This window comes from Sander vitreus, chromosome 23 (genome assembly GCF_031162955.1).
Source record: "Sander vitreus isolate 19-12246 chromosome 23, sanVit1, whole genome shotgun sequence".
NCBI classification, from domain to species: Eukaryota; Metazoa; Chordata; class Actinopteri; order Perciformes; family Percidae; genus Sander; species Sander vitreus.
Window position 1 is genome coordinate 23,818,517 of NC_135877.1, and position 20,000 is coordinate 23,838,516.

At 45.8% G+C, this 20,000-nt stretch overlaps 1 protein-coding gene across 1 annotated transcript in view; it reads right to left on the reverse strand.

Annotated features, from left to right (window-relative positions):
• Positions 1 to 20,000, reverse strand: part of ubr2 (ubiquitin protein ligase E3 component n-recognin 2) — a 46,562-nt gene that overhangs the window by 12,351 nt on the left and 14,211 nt on the right. The window contains exons 15-29 of the mRNA XM_078281353.1: positions 16,632 to 16,815; positions 16,476 to 16,537; positions 16,124 to 16,234; positions 15,980 to 16,045; positions 14,366 to 14,482; positions 12,703 to 12,766; positions 12,453 to 12,577; positions 12,163 to 12,215; positions 9,601 to 9,703; positions 9,304 to 9,352; positions 9,033 to 9,187; positions 8,617 to 8,719; positions 8,302 to 8,411; positions 5,864 to 5,947; positions 2,729 to 2,910 (exon numbers count right to left, since the gene is read on the reverse strand). Of these exons, the coding sequence (XP_078137479.1) occupies positions 2,729 to 2,910; positions 5,864 to 5,947; positions 8,302 to 8,411; positions 8,617 to 8,719; positions 9,033 to 9,187; positions 9,304 to 9,352; positions 9,601 to 9,703; positions 12,163 to 12,215; positions 12,453 to 12,577; positions 12,703 to 12,766; positions 14,366 to 14,482; positions 15,980 to 16,045; positions 16,124 to 16,234; positions 16,476 to 16,537; positions 16,632 to 16,815 (1,568 nt within the window). The remainder of the gene's footprint in view (positions 1 to 2,728; positions 2,911 to 5,863; positions 5,948 to 8,301; positions 8,412 to 8,616; positions 8,720 to 9,032; positions 9,188 to 9,303; positions 9,353 to 9,600; positions 9,704 to 12,162; positions 12,216 to 12,452; positions 12,578 to 12,702; positions 12,767 to 14,365; positions 14,483 to 15,979; positions 16,046 to 16,123; positions 16,235 to 16,475; positions 16,538 to 16,631; positions 16,816 to 20,000) is intronic.

A 20,000-nucleotide genomic window follows, 5' to 3' on the forward strand; every position in this document is an offset into this window, starting at 1 on the left:
TAGTTCTGTAGGTTACACAATCATGGGGAGGACTGCTGACTGGACAGCTGTCCAAAAGACGACCATTGACACCTTGGACAAGGAGGGCAAGACACAAAAGGTCATTGCTAAAGAGGCTGGCTGTTCAGAGCTCTGTGTCCAAGCTCATTAATAGAGAGGCCAAGGGAAGGAAAAGATGTGGTAGAAAAAAGTGTACAAGCAATAGGGATAACTGCACCCTGGAGAGGATGGTGAAACAAAACCCATTCAGAAATGTGGGGGGGATTCACAAAGAGTGGACTGCAGCTGGAGTCAGAGCTTCAAGAACCACCACGCACAGACGTATGCAAGACCTGAGTTTCAGCTGTCACATTCCTTGTGTCAAGCCACTCCTGAACAAGACACAGCGTCAGAAGCGTCTCACCTGGGCTAAAGACAAACAGGACTGGACTGCTGCTGAGTGGTCCAAAGTTATGTTCTCTGATGAAAGTACATTTAGCATTTCCTTTGTAAGTCAAGGTCCCAGAGTCTGGAGGAAGAGAGGAGAGGCACAGAATCCACGTTGCTTGAAGTCCAGTGTAAAGTTTCCACAGTCAGTGATGGTTTGGGGTGCCATGTCATCTGCTGCTGTTGGTCCACTGTGTTTTCTGAGGTCCAGGGTCAACGCAGCCATCTACCAGGAAGTTTTAGAGCACTTCATGCTTCCTGCTGCTGACCAACTTTATGGAGATGCAGAGTTCATTTTCCAACAGGACTTGGCACCTGCACACAGTGCCAAAGCTACCAGTACCTGGTTTAAGGACCATGGTATCCCTGTTCTTAATTGGCCAGCAAACGGGCCTGACCTTAACCCCATAGATGATCTATGGGGTTAAGGTCAGGGAGCATGACTAACCCCATAGATGACTATGGGGGTTTAGGTCAGGGGACTGACCTTAACCCCATAGATGATCTATGGGGTTAAGGTCAGGGCAGCAAACTGGCCTGACCTTAACCCCATAGATGATCTATGGGGTTAAGGTCAGGGCAGCAAACGGGCCTGACCTTAACCCCATAGATCATCTATGGGGTAATGTGAAGAGGAAGATGGGATGCTCCAGACCCAACAATGCAGAAGAGCTGAAGGCCACTATCAGAGCAACCTGGGCTCTCCTAACACCTGAGCAGGGCCACAGACTGATCCACTCCACGCCGTACTGCTGCAGTCATTCAGGCAAAAGGAGCCCCAACTAAGTACTGAGTGCTGTACATGCTCATACTTTTCATGCTCATACTTTTCATGCTCATACTTTTCAGTTGGCCAACATTTCTAAAAATCCTTTTTTGTTTTGGTCTTAAGTAATATTCTCATTTTCTGAGATACTGAATTTGGGGTTTTCATTAGTTGTCAGTTCTAATCATCAAAAGTAAAAGAAATAAACACTTGAAATATATCAGTCTGTGTGATGAATGTATACATTATACAAGTTTCACTTGTATAACGGCTGACCGTCAGCAGTAAAGCCAGTGTGACTGATCAGTCTCCCCGAGTTGGTCCAAAAAGTTCCTCAGAACACTGAAGAGACGAGACGTAATACGTCTCCATAACAGCAGGCGGCGCTCATCTGGATTGTTGCCCAAAAATGAAAACCGGCAGCTGATTGGACGAACGCGTCACGTGGGTCTGGCTGCTCCCCGACCATCATGGCGTCTCGTTCAGAACACGATCTCATATTGTCCTAAAATAGTTCACCGTAACGTGTTTCTGGAAACGTGAAGAGAGAAACAGGCCGTGCAGCTGCTGAATCTGTCTTCATTTCAGATCAACAAAGGTCAGTTTAGAAGATCTTCATCAGATTCTGAGAGACTCTAGTCAGTTTAAGTCCCCGTAGAACATACTATCTTGTATGTACACGTTAAAGCGTAACTCTCTCCAAAATGCAGCCTAGGGTCTTATAGTGAATGGACCTGAGTCAAACTGTAGTTTAAAAGTAGATTTAGGAGGGAATCACCACTTTTAAGATGGACCGTATTCTGGTTTTTGGGTCAAATGGCCTTTTGAATGGGAGAGCTAGGGACACGTTGATGCTAGCCTCAAAATATCTATTTTTAAACACTAAGAAGACTCAACACAACATGAGACTTTGGTCCAAGTACCACCAGGGACTCTACACCTTAACCACAGCACTGACAACACTGGTTGTGTTCAGAGTTTACTAAAAAGAGGTTTGAACAACTCACCGCAGCTCTTGTTGTTTACGCTATCCTCCATCTTGTCAGTCAAAAAGAGTTGATCTCTGAATGTGAATGAGTGGACTCCATAGGAGGAAATGTCATTCCTATATGAGGCTCCTTTTTCAACAACAAGGTCAATATTGTATTTCACTAACGACAAAACTACTAATTATCCGTGCATTTATATGGAACTAAGCTTTATGAGCTTTCCATCTTTCCTCTCCCTCGACTATTTCTGACTGGCTCGATAGACGGAGACCGGAAGAACAACAGCTAACGTTGTTGTTCAAACCTCTTTTTAGTAAACTCTGAACACAACCAGTGTTGTCAGTGCTGTAGTTAAGGTCGTATTGCGTATAATGCGTGGTCTGCATGTGAACTGCAGCGTCTCCAGCAACACAAAGCTGCCAGTGGACGCCTGCCTGTAAACAACGCCGGGGAAAAAAATCGGCGAATGCAGCCAAAATACGAATACATGCAAAAATGCAAACATGGGCCCGATATATCGGCCGGCCTGTCTTTCACTACTGCGTACCTGCTGTCTGCAGCGGCAGACGTGGACGCCTCCAGCTCCTCCAGACTCTGCTGGAAAAGTTCTTTGTTTTCGTTGATGAAATGTTTCTGCATCTCCGACATCTGAGCCATGATCTTCTCCCTCCGCAGACGAGCCATCTCCGCCTTCCTCTTCCTCTCGGCCTTGTCTTTGTCTCGTACCGTCTGCAGCGGGGGAAGAAGTAGTCAGATTACTGCAGTAAAAGTACTAACGCCACACTGTAAAATACTCTGTTACAGTAAAAGTGTGTTTGTTAGTTAGTTGTGTGTCTGATCTGATCACATTCATACTGGAAGCTGCCCAGTACTACCACAGTCTGATCTGCTGCCACTGAGCAGCTCCACTGCAGCGGTTGGAGGTTAAGGGCCTTGCTCAAGGGCACCTCAGTGGTATTAATGAGGGAGGGACAAGCGCTGCTCTTTCACTTTCCCCACCCAGATTTTATCCTGTTGGTCTGGGGATTGAACCAACAACCTCCCGGTCACAAGCTTACGTGCGTCTCTAACCTTTAGGCCACCACTGCCCCTCTGTGTAAAGTAACTAGTAACTAAAGTAACTAAAGCTGGAACACATGAATGTAGCAGAGTAACTAAAGTAACTAGTAACTAAAGTAACTAAAGTAACTAGTAACTAAAGCTGTAACAGATGAATGTAGAGGAGTAACTAAAGTAACTAGTAACTAAAGCTGGAACAGATGAATGTAATGGAGTAACTAAAGTAACTAAAGTAACTAGTAACTAAAGCTGGAACAGATGAATGTAGTGGAGTAGAAGTAGAAAGTGACATGAAGAGAAAAGACTCAAGTAAAGTACCTCACCATGTGGTACTGAAGTACAGTACTGGAGTACATGTACTCAGTTACATTACAACACTGATCGTGACACACAATACAGGTTTTTTATGTTCTTATCTGAAGGAAATCTAATCTAAAATGAAGATTTGAAATTAAAGAAATGTTTCTAATGTTCTCAGCCAGAATGTTGTCAAGGCAACAGATTAAAGGAGACTCCCGGTCTATTCCCCCCCGTAGCTCTGTTGGGTGTAAACGTGGAGAGCTGTCAGTAGAGAAGAACTAAACCAATCAGTGCTGCCTACACCGTGTTATCCTCCTGCTAGCGTTAGCACCCAACAGGCTGGAACAGGGCAGGTTTTAAACCTGTTTTAGCCTCTAAACAGGCTCTAAATGTCATTACCAGAGCTCCCCCATGTGCAGAGATTCCTTCTGAGGGAACACAGGGAATCTGACTGGAATATTGGACTGTAGGAGTTCAACAATCGACTAGTGTGGACTTGACCAGAAAACAGGAAATAAACAGAGGTATGTGCTGGCTGGATTAACAACGTTTATGTCTTTCTGTCACATCTCCAGCAGTCAGATTCCCTGTGTTCCCTCAGAAGGAACCACTGCACATGGGGGGGCACGTGGAATGACATTTAGAGCATGTTTAGAGGCTAAAAACAGGTTTAAAAGCCTTCAGCCTGTTGGGTGCTAACGCTAGCAGGAGGATAACACGGTGTAGGCAGCACCGATTGGTTTAGTTCTTCTCTACTGACAGCTCTCCACATTTACACACAACACAGCTACGGGGGGGAATCCACCGGGAGTCTCCTTTAAAGGTTCAGTAGTTGAGACTTATTAAACTCCCTTTCTGTCATATCTGCTGAAACTGACCCTATGTTCCAGTAGAACTACAGGAAGCAGGTCATTCAAATAATCCAGCTCCTCTGGCTCCACCTACAGCCTGGACCCCTGTTCAGATGGACCAATCAGGGCCAGGGGGGGTGTTTAACTGTTCAGATGGACCAATCAGGGCCAGGGGCGTATCTAACTGTTCAGATGGACCAATCAGGGCCAGGGGCGTATCTAACTGTTCAGATGGACCAATCAGGGCTAGGGGTGTGTCTAACTGTTCAGATGGACCAATCAGTGCAGGGCGTGTCTAACTGTTCAGATGGACCAATCAGGGCCAGGGGTGTGTCTAACTGTTCAGATGGACCAATCAGGGCCAGGGGTGTGTCTAACTGTTCAGATGGACCAATCAGGGCCAGGGGTGTGTCTAACTGTTCAGATGCACCAATCAGGGCCAGGGGGGGTATCTAACTGCTCATGCACACACATTCATTCTCCCTTGTGGGGGGAGGGGCTTAGGATATCGTTTTGGGCTTCAGCAGAAAGGGGGGAGGGACTGAGAAGTTGTTGATGTTCAAATTCTTTGGCTAAGTCCTGGATCTTCACAATCCCTCCTACAGCATCTTAAAAGCCTAACTCTCTCCAAAATGCAGCCTAGGGTCTTATAGTGAATGGACCTGAGTCAAACTGTAGTTTAAAAGTAGATTTAGGAGGGAATCACCACTTTTAAGATGGACCGTATTCTGGTTTTTGGGTCAAATGGCCTTTTGAATGGGAGAGCTAGGGACACTGTGATGCTAGCCTCAAAATATCTATTTTTAAACACTAAGAAGACTCGACACAACATGAGACTTTGGTCCAAGTACCACCAGGGACTCTACACCTTAACTCCACTGGTGACCAAGATATCCTAAATCTGGGGCTCCTTGTTTTGATATCGACTCGTTGTGACTGCCGAGGTGGTAGCAGCCGGAAACAACAAGAGCTACGTGAGTTGTTCAAACCTCTTTTAAGTAAACTCTGAACACAACCAATGTTGCCAGTGCTGTGGTTAAGGTGTAGAGCCCCTGGTGGTACTTGGACCAAAGTCTCATGTTGTGTCGAGTCTTCTTTGTGTTTAAAAATAGATATTTTGAGGCTAGCATCACAGTGTCCCTAGCTCTCCCATTCAAAAGGCCATTTGACCCAAAAACCAGAATACGGTCCATCTTAAAAGTGGTGATTCCCTCCTAAATCTACTTTTAAACTACAGTTTGACTCAGGTCCATTCACTATAAGACCCTAGGCTGCATTTTGGAGAGAGTTACGCTTTAACCTTTTCTCCAAATAAATGAATGAAGCATGTTGAATCTGTAATACCCCCCCCAGTGATCTGAGGCGTTCCAGCCCTGGAAGACGTGTTTTTAGTGTGTGTGTGTGTGTGTGTGTGTGTGTGTGTGTGTGTGTGTGTGTGTGTGTGTGTGTGTGTGTATGTGTGTGTGTCTCACCTCCTCTGGTCTTTGTCCCTGGCAGACGGTGATGCTGGAGGTCGAGGGCGTTCTCTCTCTCATCGTTTTGATGTTTGCCACCAACTAAAAACACAAACAAACTTCTGTGTGAACAGCTGACCGTCTCATGAGATTAACAGAAACATCCAGATAAACCTCAAACTAAAACAAACTTCATTCTTAATTAGGGTTGGCTAATACGGCACCGGTGTCTACTGATGTTCCGTAACGTTAGCTAGTAAACACTACACCTGGCAGCAGGTAACGTTAGCCTACCGTTAGCTAGTAAACACTACACCTGGCAGCAGGTAACGTTAGCCTAGCGTTAGCTAGTAAACACTACACCTGGCAGCAGGTAACGTTAGCCTTCCGTTAGCTAGCAGCTGGATCAAACACGGTGAAATGCTGACAGCTAAACGTTAAACGGTGTGACTGTATTTCACTGAGGGGATTCCAACAGCGGGACGCAACAGTCTGCAGCTGCTGACGTCTGAATAACAACACAGACGGTGCGTTCACTTGAAACTCACCAGCCTCGTGGTGCATTCAAAGTTATTGTAAAATACCCTTTTTCCATCTAGAGCTTGTTTTTATCGTTCAACAGCAATTTACTGGTGAAATGAGTCATTGTTATTACATTATTAATAAATCATTTAATTTTGACCATATAGGCTTAGCAATAAACGAGCCGTTCTTAAATGTCGCTGACTGTCGTTTTGTGCTTTTGTTTTTCTTTTTTTAAATATATACATTATTTTTTTTTTTTTAATCTTTTTGTAAGTATCATTTTAGCACGGGTATCGGGGAAAAAAAACCAAACGATACCCAACCCTATTGTAGGAGCCAAATTGAGCTTTGGGTTGATTTCATGTTTCTTTCTTGTGAATAGTAGTGAGTGAGAGTGTGTGTCTGTGTGTGTGTGTGTGTGTCTGTGTGTCTGTCTGTGTGTGTGTCTGTCTGTGTCTGTGTCTGTCTGTGTGTGTGTGTCTGTCTGTGTGTCTGTGTGTGTGTCTGTGTCTGTGTGTCTGTGTCTGTGTGTCTGTGTGTGTGTGTGTCTGGGTGTGTGTGTCTGTGTGTGTGTGTGTCTGTGTGTGTCTCTGTGTGTGTGTCTGTGTGTGTGTCTCTGTGTGTGTCTCTGTGTGTGTGTCTGTGTGTGTGTGTCTGTGTGTGTGTCTCTGTGTGTGTGTCTGTGTGTGTGTCTCTGTGTGTGTCTCTGTGTGTGTGTCTGTGTGTGTCTGTGTGTGTGTGTCTGTGTGTGTGGATGAATAGTGAGTATATATGGCCACAGGTCTGTCGACCCCCACCTAGAGGACGGTTGGGAGGCTGAACGTGGAGCCCAAGGGGAAAGGCTTTAAAAACAGGAAGCCACAGCAGTGGGCGTGGCCTGAGAGGGAAACAGTCTTTTGACCGTGTGATGGTGTGCGGTGCCATGACGTGACAAGCCTTTTGCAACCATATAAGAAACTGCTTTAGTTCAATTGTTTGTGTTATTTTACCTCAAGTTTTTGTTACATTCTATCTACATCAAGAATAATACATGGTCATTGGACCGACTGGATCAACTTCTACTCCTCATCTTTACAACTGTACGCGTCAAGATATATCCAGCTCAGCGAATCAGGGAGCAAAGGGCCGACTGGAAAAAGCTTCTACATCTATTCTTTGTCATGTGTGAATGAGAGTAACACGGGACCCAGGATGGATCCCTGCGGGATGCCCCAGAGGGTCAGATCCCACGATGGCTAATGGTGGTCTGAATTCATTTGGAGATTGTAATTTGTTACGTGCAAAACACTTTTCTGTCTCCTACTTTTTTATTGTATTTATACTGTTCTTATTTAAAAAAATGGCTTCTTCTATACATATGGATCTCGCACTTTCCTGTCTGCCTTTCAGCACTAGTCTAATCTAATATACTGGCACCTTATCCATTTGTTCTTGTTGTTATGTAAGAAAGCTTTTTTTGCACACTTCTTTTGTCGGGCAGGTGCGTAGGATACGATCAGAAGCTTAGAGAGGAGTCCCGCACGCTGACCGTTACGCAAGCAATCATTTATTTAGAAAAATACGTTTCGGTCTTAGACCTTCATCAGGTAAAGACCGAAACGACCGTCTAAGACCGAAAACGTATTTTTCTAAATACATTATTGCTTGCGTAACGGTCAGCGTGCGGGACTCTTCTTGTTCTTATGGAAACGACTACTCCGCTTGTCATTGGTCAGCTGTCAAAAAAGTGCTCGCCGTTTCTTTCAGAAAAGTTGAACGTCAGCGGTTTAAAAAGGGTTCAGGACTTCTTTCAAAACACGGTCTACTCCATAAGATTATGATGTAAAACAGATGCTGGCAGCTTAAAAAAATGCACCAATAGTGGACATAGTCTGAATGTGTAAATGTGTCGGTGGACCGTGGAACCTGAAACCCATCTCTGTGTCGGCTACCTTGAGGATCCAGGTGATCATGTCTTTGTGGACTTCGAGGTGTGGAGCGTTCTGCAAACTCTCCAACAGAGCCAGGACACTTCCTGAAGTACTGGGAGCTTCACCTGGACCTACACACAGGTAACACACACACACACACACACACACACAGGTAACACACACACATCACACACACGTAACACAGACACACACACGTTCAATTAATGTTCCTAAAGACAAACTTCTTCTTCTGTTTGATGTGTGAGTGTCAGACATCTGGTTTAGTGTGTGTGTGTGTGTGTGTGTGTGTGTGTGTGTGTGTGTGTGTGTACTGACGTGTGATCTTGCAGGTGTAGTTAAAGGTGACGTCGTCATCTCCGCTGCTGTTCTCCAGCTGCTGCTGCTCCTCCAGAAGAGCCACGCCTACCAGGTGGAGCACCTGCACACACACACACAGAGATACACACAGAAATTGTCATCAATGACCACAGGGGGCCGCCTACTGGGATATTTAGAGGCCACAGGGGGCCGCCTACTGGGATATTTAGAGGCCACAGGGGGCCGCCTACTGGGATATTTAGAGGCCACAGGGGGCCGCCTACTGGGATATTTAGAGGCCACAGGGGGCCGCCTACTGGGATATTTAGAGGCCACAGGGGGCCGCCTACTAGCGATAATTATTTAACTTCTTGTGGCCATGGGCCATGCTTAATGTCGAACCCTGAATATTTTTTAAAACGTTGGTGTCTTACCCGCTGCAGCATGGACTCGGTCCAGCCCCCCCCACTGGGCTCCACGGCCCACTGCAGCACGGCACCCTCTACAGCCAGCAGCACGTCACACTGCAGCAGATTCACCAGGCTGCCAAACAGAGGACAGAGGGGAGGGGGGGGAGGGGGGGGCAGGGCTGAGACACAGACACACACACACACACACACACACACCAGAGACACACATTAGCACCGGGACACACAGGTGTCTTCTTGTTGTGCGTCACTGAGAGACAGACAGGTGTGTGTTTACCTGTGTCCTCTCCGTTCTGTCTCCGCAGCTTCCTCTGAGCCTCCTCAGCCTGCAACATGCATCACACACTGTTACCATGACAACGCACACAACAAAAACCCATAATCCCACGATCAACAACCCATGGCCACACAGAACTTAAATTAAAAATATTGAAGTAATGCTTTTCTGCAGATTTTAAACTTAAAAACATTAAACAAAACTGAATGTTAACACACCTCCATCTATATTCAGAGTTTCATTCTGTTTCACTGCTAAAGCCTGTGAAAACTGCTGATAGTAAATGTAAATGAAGACCTTTGATTGGTCGGCTCGGCTGTAGTGATGGAAGTACAGGTTGAAGTGTTTGTTCCACTCAGGACGCAGCTCGTACAGCCCCCGGCCCGTCACACCGGGCTTCCTGCATGTCCCAGGAAACAGGCTTCAGGTTACAAACACTGAAACTCAATCCCCCTTTAACCTTTAAACCCTGGTTGTTGCCCCCCCCTTCATTTACTGTTCGTTTTAATACAACATTTATTGTAAAAAGAACCTTATTAGAACATTAACATTCCTCCCCAAGCTGGCAAAACTAAATGCCTCAGAACACAGCAAAGTGATGCTGACTGCCGACAGCAGCTGATTGGACGAACGTGTCACGTGGGTCTGGCTGCTCCCCGACCATCATGGCGTCTCGTTCAGAATACGATCTCATATTGTCCTAAAATAGTTCACCGTAACGTGTTTCTGGAAACATCTGAAGAGAGAAACAGGCCGTGCAGCTGCTGAATCTGTCTTCATTTCAGATCAACAAAGGTCAGTTTAACAGATTCATGTCAGAGACTCTAGTCACGCTCATCCTGCTCCCCGTTTCCTGGTTAGCTCTCCACCAATCAGATGAGTCATTGAGTCTGACTGCTGGCAGTGCCCGCCCCCCCGATTATACATGTCCAATCAGCCCAAATGAAGGCTGACGGCCCCTCTGACGGATGACGGCACGGAGCACACCGTCCAGACTGGAGTCAGCGACCTCCCAGACTGTCAGATGGCCGGTTATCGTCTCGCTGTGTCGGCGCCTTTAGAGGCGTCAGCATCATGTTGTTTGCTAGCTTGTAGCTGACAGCAGCGATTACAGTTTGTTTTCTCTCACTCCACCTGCAGGTTTTCAGGTTTCTTTCCTGTCTTTTTGCATTTCAGACCCTAGCTCAGGTTCATCCACGTGTCAGTCCAATTATCTGAAGTTCAGTAAAGAACTCGTGTGAATAGAGCTGGTGAAAGAGTGTCTCCATCCAGTTCATCTTTAAAGCCAGTAGAACCTGGTGTGTAACGACGTCACGTGCTGTTTGGGGGTCAAATTGGTATATGGAAAAGATCTGAGACATTTGAAGGTGTTTCTGTTCATTTTCTCACTGAATCAACAACATTCAGGCTAACGTTTAGGAACATAGTTTCTCCAGACCAACTGGATCTCACCGTCTACCAACACATGATCAACACTGCTCGAGGTGTAATAGAGCTCATGTTCCAGCTGGTAGCGACATATCACGCTATAATAAGACAACGACGCCGCCATCAACACGTTGCTGTGGTGATGCAGATGTAGTAAATGCCCGACGACAGCGGAGGCGGCCTGTGGTGCGGGAACGCCAGCGTTATATTTCTCTCGTCTCCTCATTGGTCCACTTCCATCTGTCTTTGTTGACCCCGCCATGTGTGCTAACAGAGAGGAAATACTGGGCGCAAATGAACTACAACTTCTTCTTCTTCTTCGTTTTGTGGCGGGTAGCAACCATAAAATGACCTAAAACTTAATCGCAATTCATTATTTATTCAGCAAATAACGTTTCCATCAGCGTTGATCACATAAGCCGTATATCGGTCAAGATACAATCTGATGAGAGCCGACGTATTTCCTTTGAGTCGATATTCATGAAAGTCAATCTAATGTTACTGTTTCCATGACGCATGTTTCATTCAATACATCACTTAATTCAGATAGAAACGTGTGGATGGAAACATAGCTTCTGATTGGTTAACAGATTAATGAGACAGTGATTGGCTAACAGATTAATGAGACAGTGATTGGCTAACAGATTCATCAGTACACAGATGTTCAGACCCCTCTCTAGTGAGAAACTGTGCATGCTCATAAGTGAGTACATCAGGGGGAGACTTGAGTCGCTTTTCCATCACGTGGTACCTGCTCGCCTCGCCTCTACTCACCTTTTTTGGTTTTCCATTACGAAAAAAAGTCCCTGGTACCTGCTAACAGGTACTTTATGTAGTACCAGCTCAGTCGAGGTTCCCAGCGAGCTGAGGCGATACCAAAAGGTGACGTGAAAGCGACAGACGGGGGTGTCCTGAACAAACCTGCTATGTTTAAATAGTTCAGCCAGCTGTTTATTTCTGCTGCCTCCAGCTTCATCTGAAACTAAATGTGTCTTCTGACAACAACACACCTTCCACGTTCTGGGTGTCGCGTTAGGTCACCGCTTGTTTTCCAGTCCTGCGGAGGCTCCAGGCAGAGCTTTCTCCGTAGCCACGTACACACACACGTGGCCGACTCGACGCACGCACCAGCACACAAGTATAAACATCAGGCCACTTACATCGGCTACGGAGAAAGCTCTGCCTGGAGCCTCCACAGAACTGGAAAACAAGCTCAAGTGGCCTGATGTTTATACGCTGGTGTTTGTGTTGAGCCGGCATATAACGACCAGCCACGCTGAGGCGGTACTAACATCTGCAACGGAAAACAGACGCACAGTGAGGCGAGGAGAGACGAGGCGAGCAGGTACCATGTGATGGAAAAACGCCTATGTAGGGGTCATTGCCATGGAAACAAACATGTTTTAGTGGACGTGTTAAAAGGAAACTGACTTGAATGAAGCAACGGTGTCGATGACTCTCTCCAGACCAGTCTCCTTGTTCCCCTGGAGACAGGAAACAGTCTGTCAGTAAACAGACAGACAGGCAGGCAGACAGGCAGGCAGACAGACACAGAGAAACAGGCAGGCAGACAGACAGAGAAAGAGACAGACAGAGAGACAGACAGACAGAGAGAGAGAGAGACAGAGAGAGACAGACAGACAGACAGAGAGAGAGAGACAGACAGAGAGAGACAGACAGACAGAGAGAGAGACAGACAGACAGACAGACAGACGTCTTACGTTCTCAGGCAGAGCCTTCACCAGCTCGCTGTGAGCCATCGGTCGGATCGACAGCTGATGAATGATTTCTCTTCTGACCTCATCAAAGGCTTCCACCTGGCCCACACCTGACACATACCGCTCACCTGTAACACACACACACACACACACACACACACACACACACACAGAGACACACACACGTCAGAGTTATTACAGTTCAGCCTGAGAGGAAGACATTTCTTTTTAAATAAAGTTCAGACGGACTCACCGACAACCATGATGATGAGGTGAAGCATCTCCTCTATCAGAGTGTTGTTCTGCTGGATCACATCCTGACACACACACACACACACACACACACACACACACACACACAGAGACACACAGAGAGACACACACAGTCAGGGTTATCTTTACAGTGAGTGATAGAGTCAGAGTGACGGGGTATTCGCACCAAAAAAACTCAGGATCAGCTGAGACCTGATCCCATAGAAAACCTATAGGATCAGCTGAGTCGCCGTGTTAAACCTATAGGATCAGCTGAGTCACTGTGTTAAACCTATAGGATCAGCTGAGTCACCAGCTGAGTCATCGTGTTAAACCTATAGGATCAGCTGAGTCGCTGTGTTAAACCTATAGGATCAGCTGAGTCACTGTGTTAAACCTATAGGATCAGCTGAGTCACCAGCTGAGTCACCGTGTTAAACCTATAGGATCAGCTGAGTCGCTGTGTTAAACCTATAGGATCAGCTGAGTCACCGTGTTAAACCTATAGGATCAGCTGAGTCGCTGTGTTAAACCTATAGGATCAGCTGAGTCGCCGTGTTAAACCTATAGGATCAGCTGAGTCGCCGTGTTAAACCTATAGGATCAGCTTAGTCACTGTGTTGAGGCCCGTAGCTCTGTACCCCAGAACCTCAATGACCTCAGGGCCGCCCTTCAGGAAGAGTGGGAGGCCTCAGCAGACAACAACTCCACTTGTGGATAGGGTTGGGCATCGAGAAAATGACGATCCCAGTAGAATAGTGTCTTTATTGGAATCGTTAAGAGGATTTGGTTTCAAATCCGATCATCGCTTCCCAATTTAACATGCGCAAGTTTTGGTTTCCGTTGAAAAAGACCGGTAGAACCGCAACCCACCACTGAATCAAAATACATTTCTTATTTGTGAAAATAGGCATGTGGCCCGTTTCAACTCCACCCCTCAAAGAATCAGAATTGTTAAAATCCAAACGATGCCCAACCCTGCTTATTTATTTATTTCAGGTTTATGTAACAGGGACGATCCACACTAATAATACATAGAACAACGCAAAATGTGCCAGAATTAGCCCAAAGGCTATTTTAGCTTTAGCTGTCCCTGGACAGATCGTACAATGTCACACCTAAAAAGATAAAAGGATTATAATAGTACGTGATGCTCGTGGACATCATGAGACGTTGTTGTCGAGCTGTAATTGATGCTCAAGTTATTGAGACATTGACATTTCTTGTTGTGGTATACCCACCACTGTTGTTGGCTTTTGTTGCAATACTTTTTTGGAGATGAGGAAATCACCATTACATGCTTCTACTTAAATGTCGTACTTTCATGATATAACACCACTGCAGCTAGAACTTTTTATATTTTCCATAAATTTCAGCCGAAAGCCAGATATCATAACTTTGTGTGAGTAGTGTATGTGTCAAACTGTTCTGAATGAAGTAGCGTGGAGCTGCAGAGAGGTCGTCTCCTACAGACCGGTACAGATCCTCGCATAAATCACACTATAATCATTTACATTTGAATATTTTTCAATGAAAATGAGAATAATGATACACAAACGATCCTTCCCTCCAATATCGTGAATCATATCGTGATCTCAGTATCAGTCAACATAAGGGCAGTGAGCCATGTTCCTGATACGGAGCAGCCCTGGTGGAGTACGGACCTTGTTGGCCTCGCTGTATCTCTTCCTGCAGTCTGCAGAGCTGAAGATGTGAAAGAGTTCAAACCGACTGAGAACGATCATCAGGAAGTGGTTAGGATCCATCATGGACGCCCCCGCCTGCAAAACACATCCATAAACATCTCATTAATAATCACCACCACCGGCCTCAGTGGGTACGCTGCTCACTGTTTCTGCTCTGCGTTTATAGGTTTGCTATATTCATTATTTAATGTTTGTACCAAAATCTTCTTATTGGGGAAATAAACATTTTTCTGATCCAAGATGAATACCGGGCTGGGCGATATGTAGAGCTTAGATCGGGCCCAAAAACTCCAGCCCGACCGTACCCAAGCCCGGCCCATTACACCGCTATGATTAAATATCATAATTACAGTTAAAGTATCGGCCCGGCTAAACTCTAATCTAATATCACGATTATACCGCGGGAGACAGAACTACACACTGTAGATTTAATGTCACCAGTTTTAATTATTTCAACTTTGTTTAAAAAGAAAATCATATTTTGGCATGAATGGCTCTAACTACTACAATACCCACACATAGACAAGAGGTTAGTCAGAGAATCTCTCTCTCTGTCTCTCTCTATCTATCTCTCTCTCTCTCTCTCAATCTCTCTCTCTCTATATATCTCTCTCTCTATATCTCTATCTCTCTCTATATATCTCTCTCTCTCTATCTATCAATCTCTCTCTCTATCTATCAGATTATATATATATCTATAATATATATATATATATATATATATATATATATATATATATATATAATCTGATCAAATACCTCGATACTGCAACGATATTGTAGTGTTGACTATTGGTGCTTTCACAAAATATTCACACTGAGATTTGTGATGAATCATCAGTTTTGCTCGAGATTAATATTTGTGAAATTATGATAAATTTGCAAAGTTTTAACAGTCCTTTTATTCATGGTATCAAATGATAACAGGCGTTATCTGGAGACACTTTACAGATAGAGGAGGTCTAGACCAGTCATTCCCACGGGCCACTAGTGGTCCTACTGGGGCACTAGTGGTCCTACTGGGGCACTAGTGGTCTACTGGGGCACTAGTGGTCCTACTGGGGCACTAGTGGTCCTACTGGGGCACTAATGGTCTACTGGGGCACTAGTGGTCTACTGGGGCACTAGTGGTCTACTGGGGCACTAGTGGTCCTACTGGGCACTAGTGGTCCTACTGGGGCACTAGTGGTCCTAGTGGTCCTACTGGGGCACTAGTGGTCCTACTGGGGCACTAGTGGTCCTACTGGGGCACTAGTGGTCCTACTGGCCACTAGTGGTCCTACTGGCCACTAAAATATCGTTGCTGTACCGATAGAGGTATTTGGTCCAAAATATCGTGATATTACATTTCTCCATATTGCCCAGCCCTAGTCCACACACACAAAAGGTTTGAAATCCCCTGGCCTAGACCACACTCTATAACTTACAAAGACAACAACAGAGCAAGCATGTAGGGTTATGTTTACAACTACATTATTTTGACATTTTATGGTGATTGACAGTTCCAGGTGTAGACGTGGACATGGATGTAATGTTTTTGATATTTTGGTGTAGAGTAGAGTGAGTTGGTACCTGCAGCATGATGATGTCCTTATCAAACATCTCCACTCGACACTTGACGTTGTGATAATAATAAATCTGAAACAAACACAACTTTATTTATAAATCTCGTAGAGACGATGGCAGCGTTTCTGAACAGTTATCTCGGAGACTCACCTGGTTGATCAGCGAGAAGCCGTTCCTCCTCCACATCCCAGCATGCACCTGGGCACAGAGCACCAGGCAGCGCAGGGGGAGCTCGATCAGGAGGGGGGGGCTGAGTTCCCCCTGAGGACAGACAGACAGGCAGACAGACAGGCAGGCAGGCAGAAAGACACATTAACACAAATGTATTGATCTGATCAGACAGTTGGAATATTACAAAAACAGACAGAGAGACAGAGAGAGAGAGAGAGACAGACAGAGAGAGAGACATGCAGAGACAGGCATGCAGGCAGACAGACACACAGACAGACAGACAGACAAACAGAAAGGCAGACAAAGACAGACAGGCAGACAGGTTACTGACCAGAGGAAGCTGTTCAGGGAAACGGTTAGCGACGTCTGTCCGGCTGAGCAGAACATGGAGACCTGAGGAGGACAAAACATTCTCACTTCCTGTTTCCTGTGTAGATGTAGCAGTGTGTGTGTGTGTGTCTCTGTTTGTGTGTGTGTGTGTGTTTACCTGCCAGCAGTCTGCAGACGGGCAGGTGGATGGACACTTTGTCCTGAGACACCTGGTACCTGAAGGTCTCCACACAGTGACCTGCCAGACTCAAGCTGATTGGCTGCTCTCCATCTGGGAGCCCGCTGTGACACACACTGAGCGCGCTCAGACACTTCCTGTAGGCCTCGATCAGCACGCGCTCCTGAAACACACACACACAATGCATCGATGGTATTGGATCGTGGATGATCTTTTAATATATGTTGGTGTGTGTGTGTGTGTGTGTGTGTGTGTGTGTGTGTATATGTGTATATATATATATATATATATATATATGCACATACATATATTTAAAAAAGGAGCATCTTGTTCAATTGTATTTGTCTGTTCACAACAATAAAAAGTTGATCTATAAAAGCCCAAAACAACAGAAACAAAATTAAATAATGATTTATTAAAAATGGAATAACAATAACTTATAATTAAAGCTGCAAGCAGCGATGAACGGGCCCTCGCCTTCTTGCAGTCGGGGGTACTGGCGGACGCCGCTCCTTGTGACCGTGCATTTGTGCGGCACTCAGACACCGCAAATCGTCACCAATGAGAAGGGAACTCCCTGCTGAGTTCAACGATACCTCACACAGTAGTGTACAAGAAACGGGTCATTAGTTATTAAAGGGGGCGGGGCTTAAGCATAAGGGGCGGGGCAAACCGTCACCAATTAAAAAGGCTCTCTTTGCTGAGTTCAATGATACTCTCACAAGAGTCTACCTTAACGGGTCACAAGTTATGAAAGGGGGCGTGGTCAGTGCAGATGGGCGGGGCGTGAGTATAGGGGGCGTGGTCAGTGCAGATGGGCAGAGCGTGAGTATAGGGGGCGTGGTCAGTGCAGATGGGCGGGGCGTGAGTATAGGAGGCGTGGTCAGTGCAGATGGGCGGAGCGTGATTATAGGGGGCGTGGTCAGTGCAGATGGGCGGGACTTGAGTATAGGGGGCGTGGTCAGTGCAGATGGGCGGGGCGTGAGTATAGGAGGCGTGGTCAGTGCAGATGGGCGGGGCGTGAGTATAGGGGGTGTGGTCAGTGCAGATGGGCGGGACGTGAGTATAGGGGGCGTGGTCAGTGCAGATGGGCGGGGCGTGAGTATAGGGGGCGGGGCGTGAGTATAGGGGGCGTGGTCAGTGCAGATGGGCGGAGCGTGATTATAGGGGGCGTGGTCAGTGCAGATGGGCGGGGCGCGAGTATATTAACACATTCTGAGTTTCATGTAAATCAGAGTAACTTTTGCCAAGATATAACCGTTCCTGTTTCCACAGCCACCTACAGGAAGTTGGTCCTCCATAACTTGCGCATTGTTTTAGCTTTCAAAATTCTTTTGATAACGTTTAGTCACGAGGGTCCTCCGAGTCTACATCCAGGTTTTCGTGCAGATTGGACTCACGGCCCAGGAGGAGTTAGACAGAGTATGTTTCCCATATATCGCTATGTGGCTAATTAATAAAAAACATTCTAACAGCGCCATCTAATGGCCGATTCACTCTAAATTTGGCATGGATGCTCAAGGCCCTTTACTGAACAACTGTGTCATGTTTGGTGTCAATCGGAATAAATCTTGGTAAGATACGCAACTTATTGTTTCGACAGCCCCCTACAGGAAGTTGGTCTTCTGTAACTTGCGCATTATGTTAGCTATCAAAATTATTTTTATATCTTTTTGTCATGAGGGTCCACCGAGTCTACGTGACGAGTCTATGTTTACATTTTTGAGCAGATTTAAAGGCCGATTGACGCCATAATAGGCACACAGCCTCATTGGCAGATGAGGAACAACTGCCTTTAGTTTTGTGTCCATCGGAATAGCCGTGTGCAAGATATAACCGTTCCTGTTTCGACAGCCCCCTACAGGAAGTTGGTCCTCTGTAACTTGCGCATTATTCTAGCAATCAAAATTCTTTTGATAACTTTTTGTCACGAGGGTCTTCCGAGTCTATGTGCCAGTTTTCGTGCCGATTGGACTCACGGCCCAGGAGCAGTTAGACAGAGTAGGTTTCCTATATGTCGATATTTTGCTGATTAATTAAAATAAAAATAAAAAATGAAAACCGCGCCATCTAAAGGCCGATTGACAGAGTAGGTTTCCTATATGTCGATATTTTGCTGATTAATTAAAATAAAAATAAAAAATGAAAACCGCGCCATCTAAAGGCCGATTGACGCCATATTTGGCACAGATGCTAAACCGGCCATGACGAACAATGTGTTCAAGTTTCGGGGCAATCGGAATAATTGTTGCCAAGATATATAACTATAACATTTTTTTCAACTATCAAAATTCTCTGGATAACTTTTCGTCAACATGAGGGTCAACAGATACGACCGGCAAAGATTCAAGAAGATTGACATCACGGCCTAGGACGAGTTCGAAAGAATGTAAAACACATGACAAATGCATAATTAAAGATGGCCGCCTTCCGGTTGGGCGGAGCTAATGAAGGTAAATGGGAAATATGTCCGCAATGATTAGAGCAATATGGGTATTAAATCTGGTGAAGATCGGAGCAACTATGTCCAAGTTAAGGCCTTCCAGGCATTAGGGGGCGCTATGGAGCCCACTTACAGGTTTGGGCCAAATCGCTGTACAGTCTCGCAGAGCTCCCAGCTGTTCATGTGGGCGCCAATATTTGTGAGTTTTCGTATATATTGAGGCCGTCAAAAATGTGCCCAATGGCTAAAACCAATTAGGGTCCCATAGGCCTCGCCCACTTTGACCAGTCAGTACCTTACTGTAGGCGTGGCCTCAGGAGGGACCCTAGATGGTACCCTCCAAATGTTGTAAAAATCAGATGAGCCGGTCATGAGCTATAAACGTTATGTTCTTGTAGCGCCCCCTAGTGGCCGATTTTCGTAGAATGTGTGGGGCATCTCCAGAGGGTCATGGCAAACAAGAATCTGAAGTTTCACGTTGATAGCAGTTATTTTGGCCGAGATATGGCAAAGTTGGTGTTTTCATACTTAGCTACACACATTAGTTCGTGCATAATTTGCGCAATTTTTATCGTATAAAGATCCTCTGAATAAGGTTTTGTCCGGTCCGTCTGGAGATGCTAACTGCCAGGATTCGTGCCGATCGGTCGCACGGTCTAGGAGGAGTTAGAAAAAGTAGGTTTTCGATAAATCGCCATTTTTCACGCATAAACGTCCAGGTGGAAATGGGCGTGGCCTAAATCAGGAGATTCAGCTGGACCAGGGACGCGTGGATGTATGTTTGGGAGTTATAGAGCCAAACTCTCTTTATTCTGCAACAGCGCCACCTACTGGCTAATGTCCGTTTTAAGAGCATCAGAGAGCAGCGCAGGCGTTTCAGTGGCACCGAAATAAGGACCGGGATC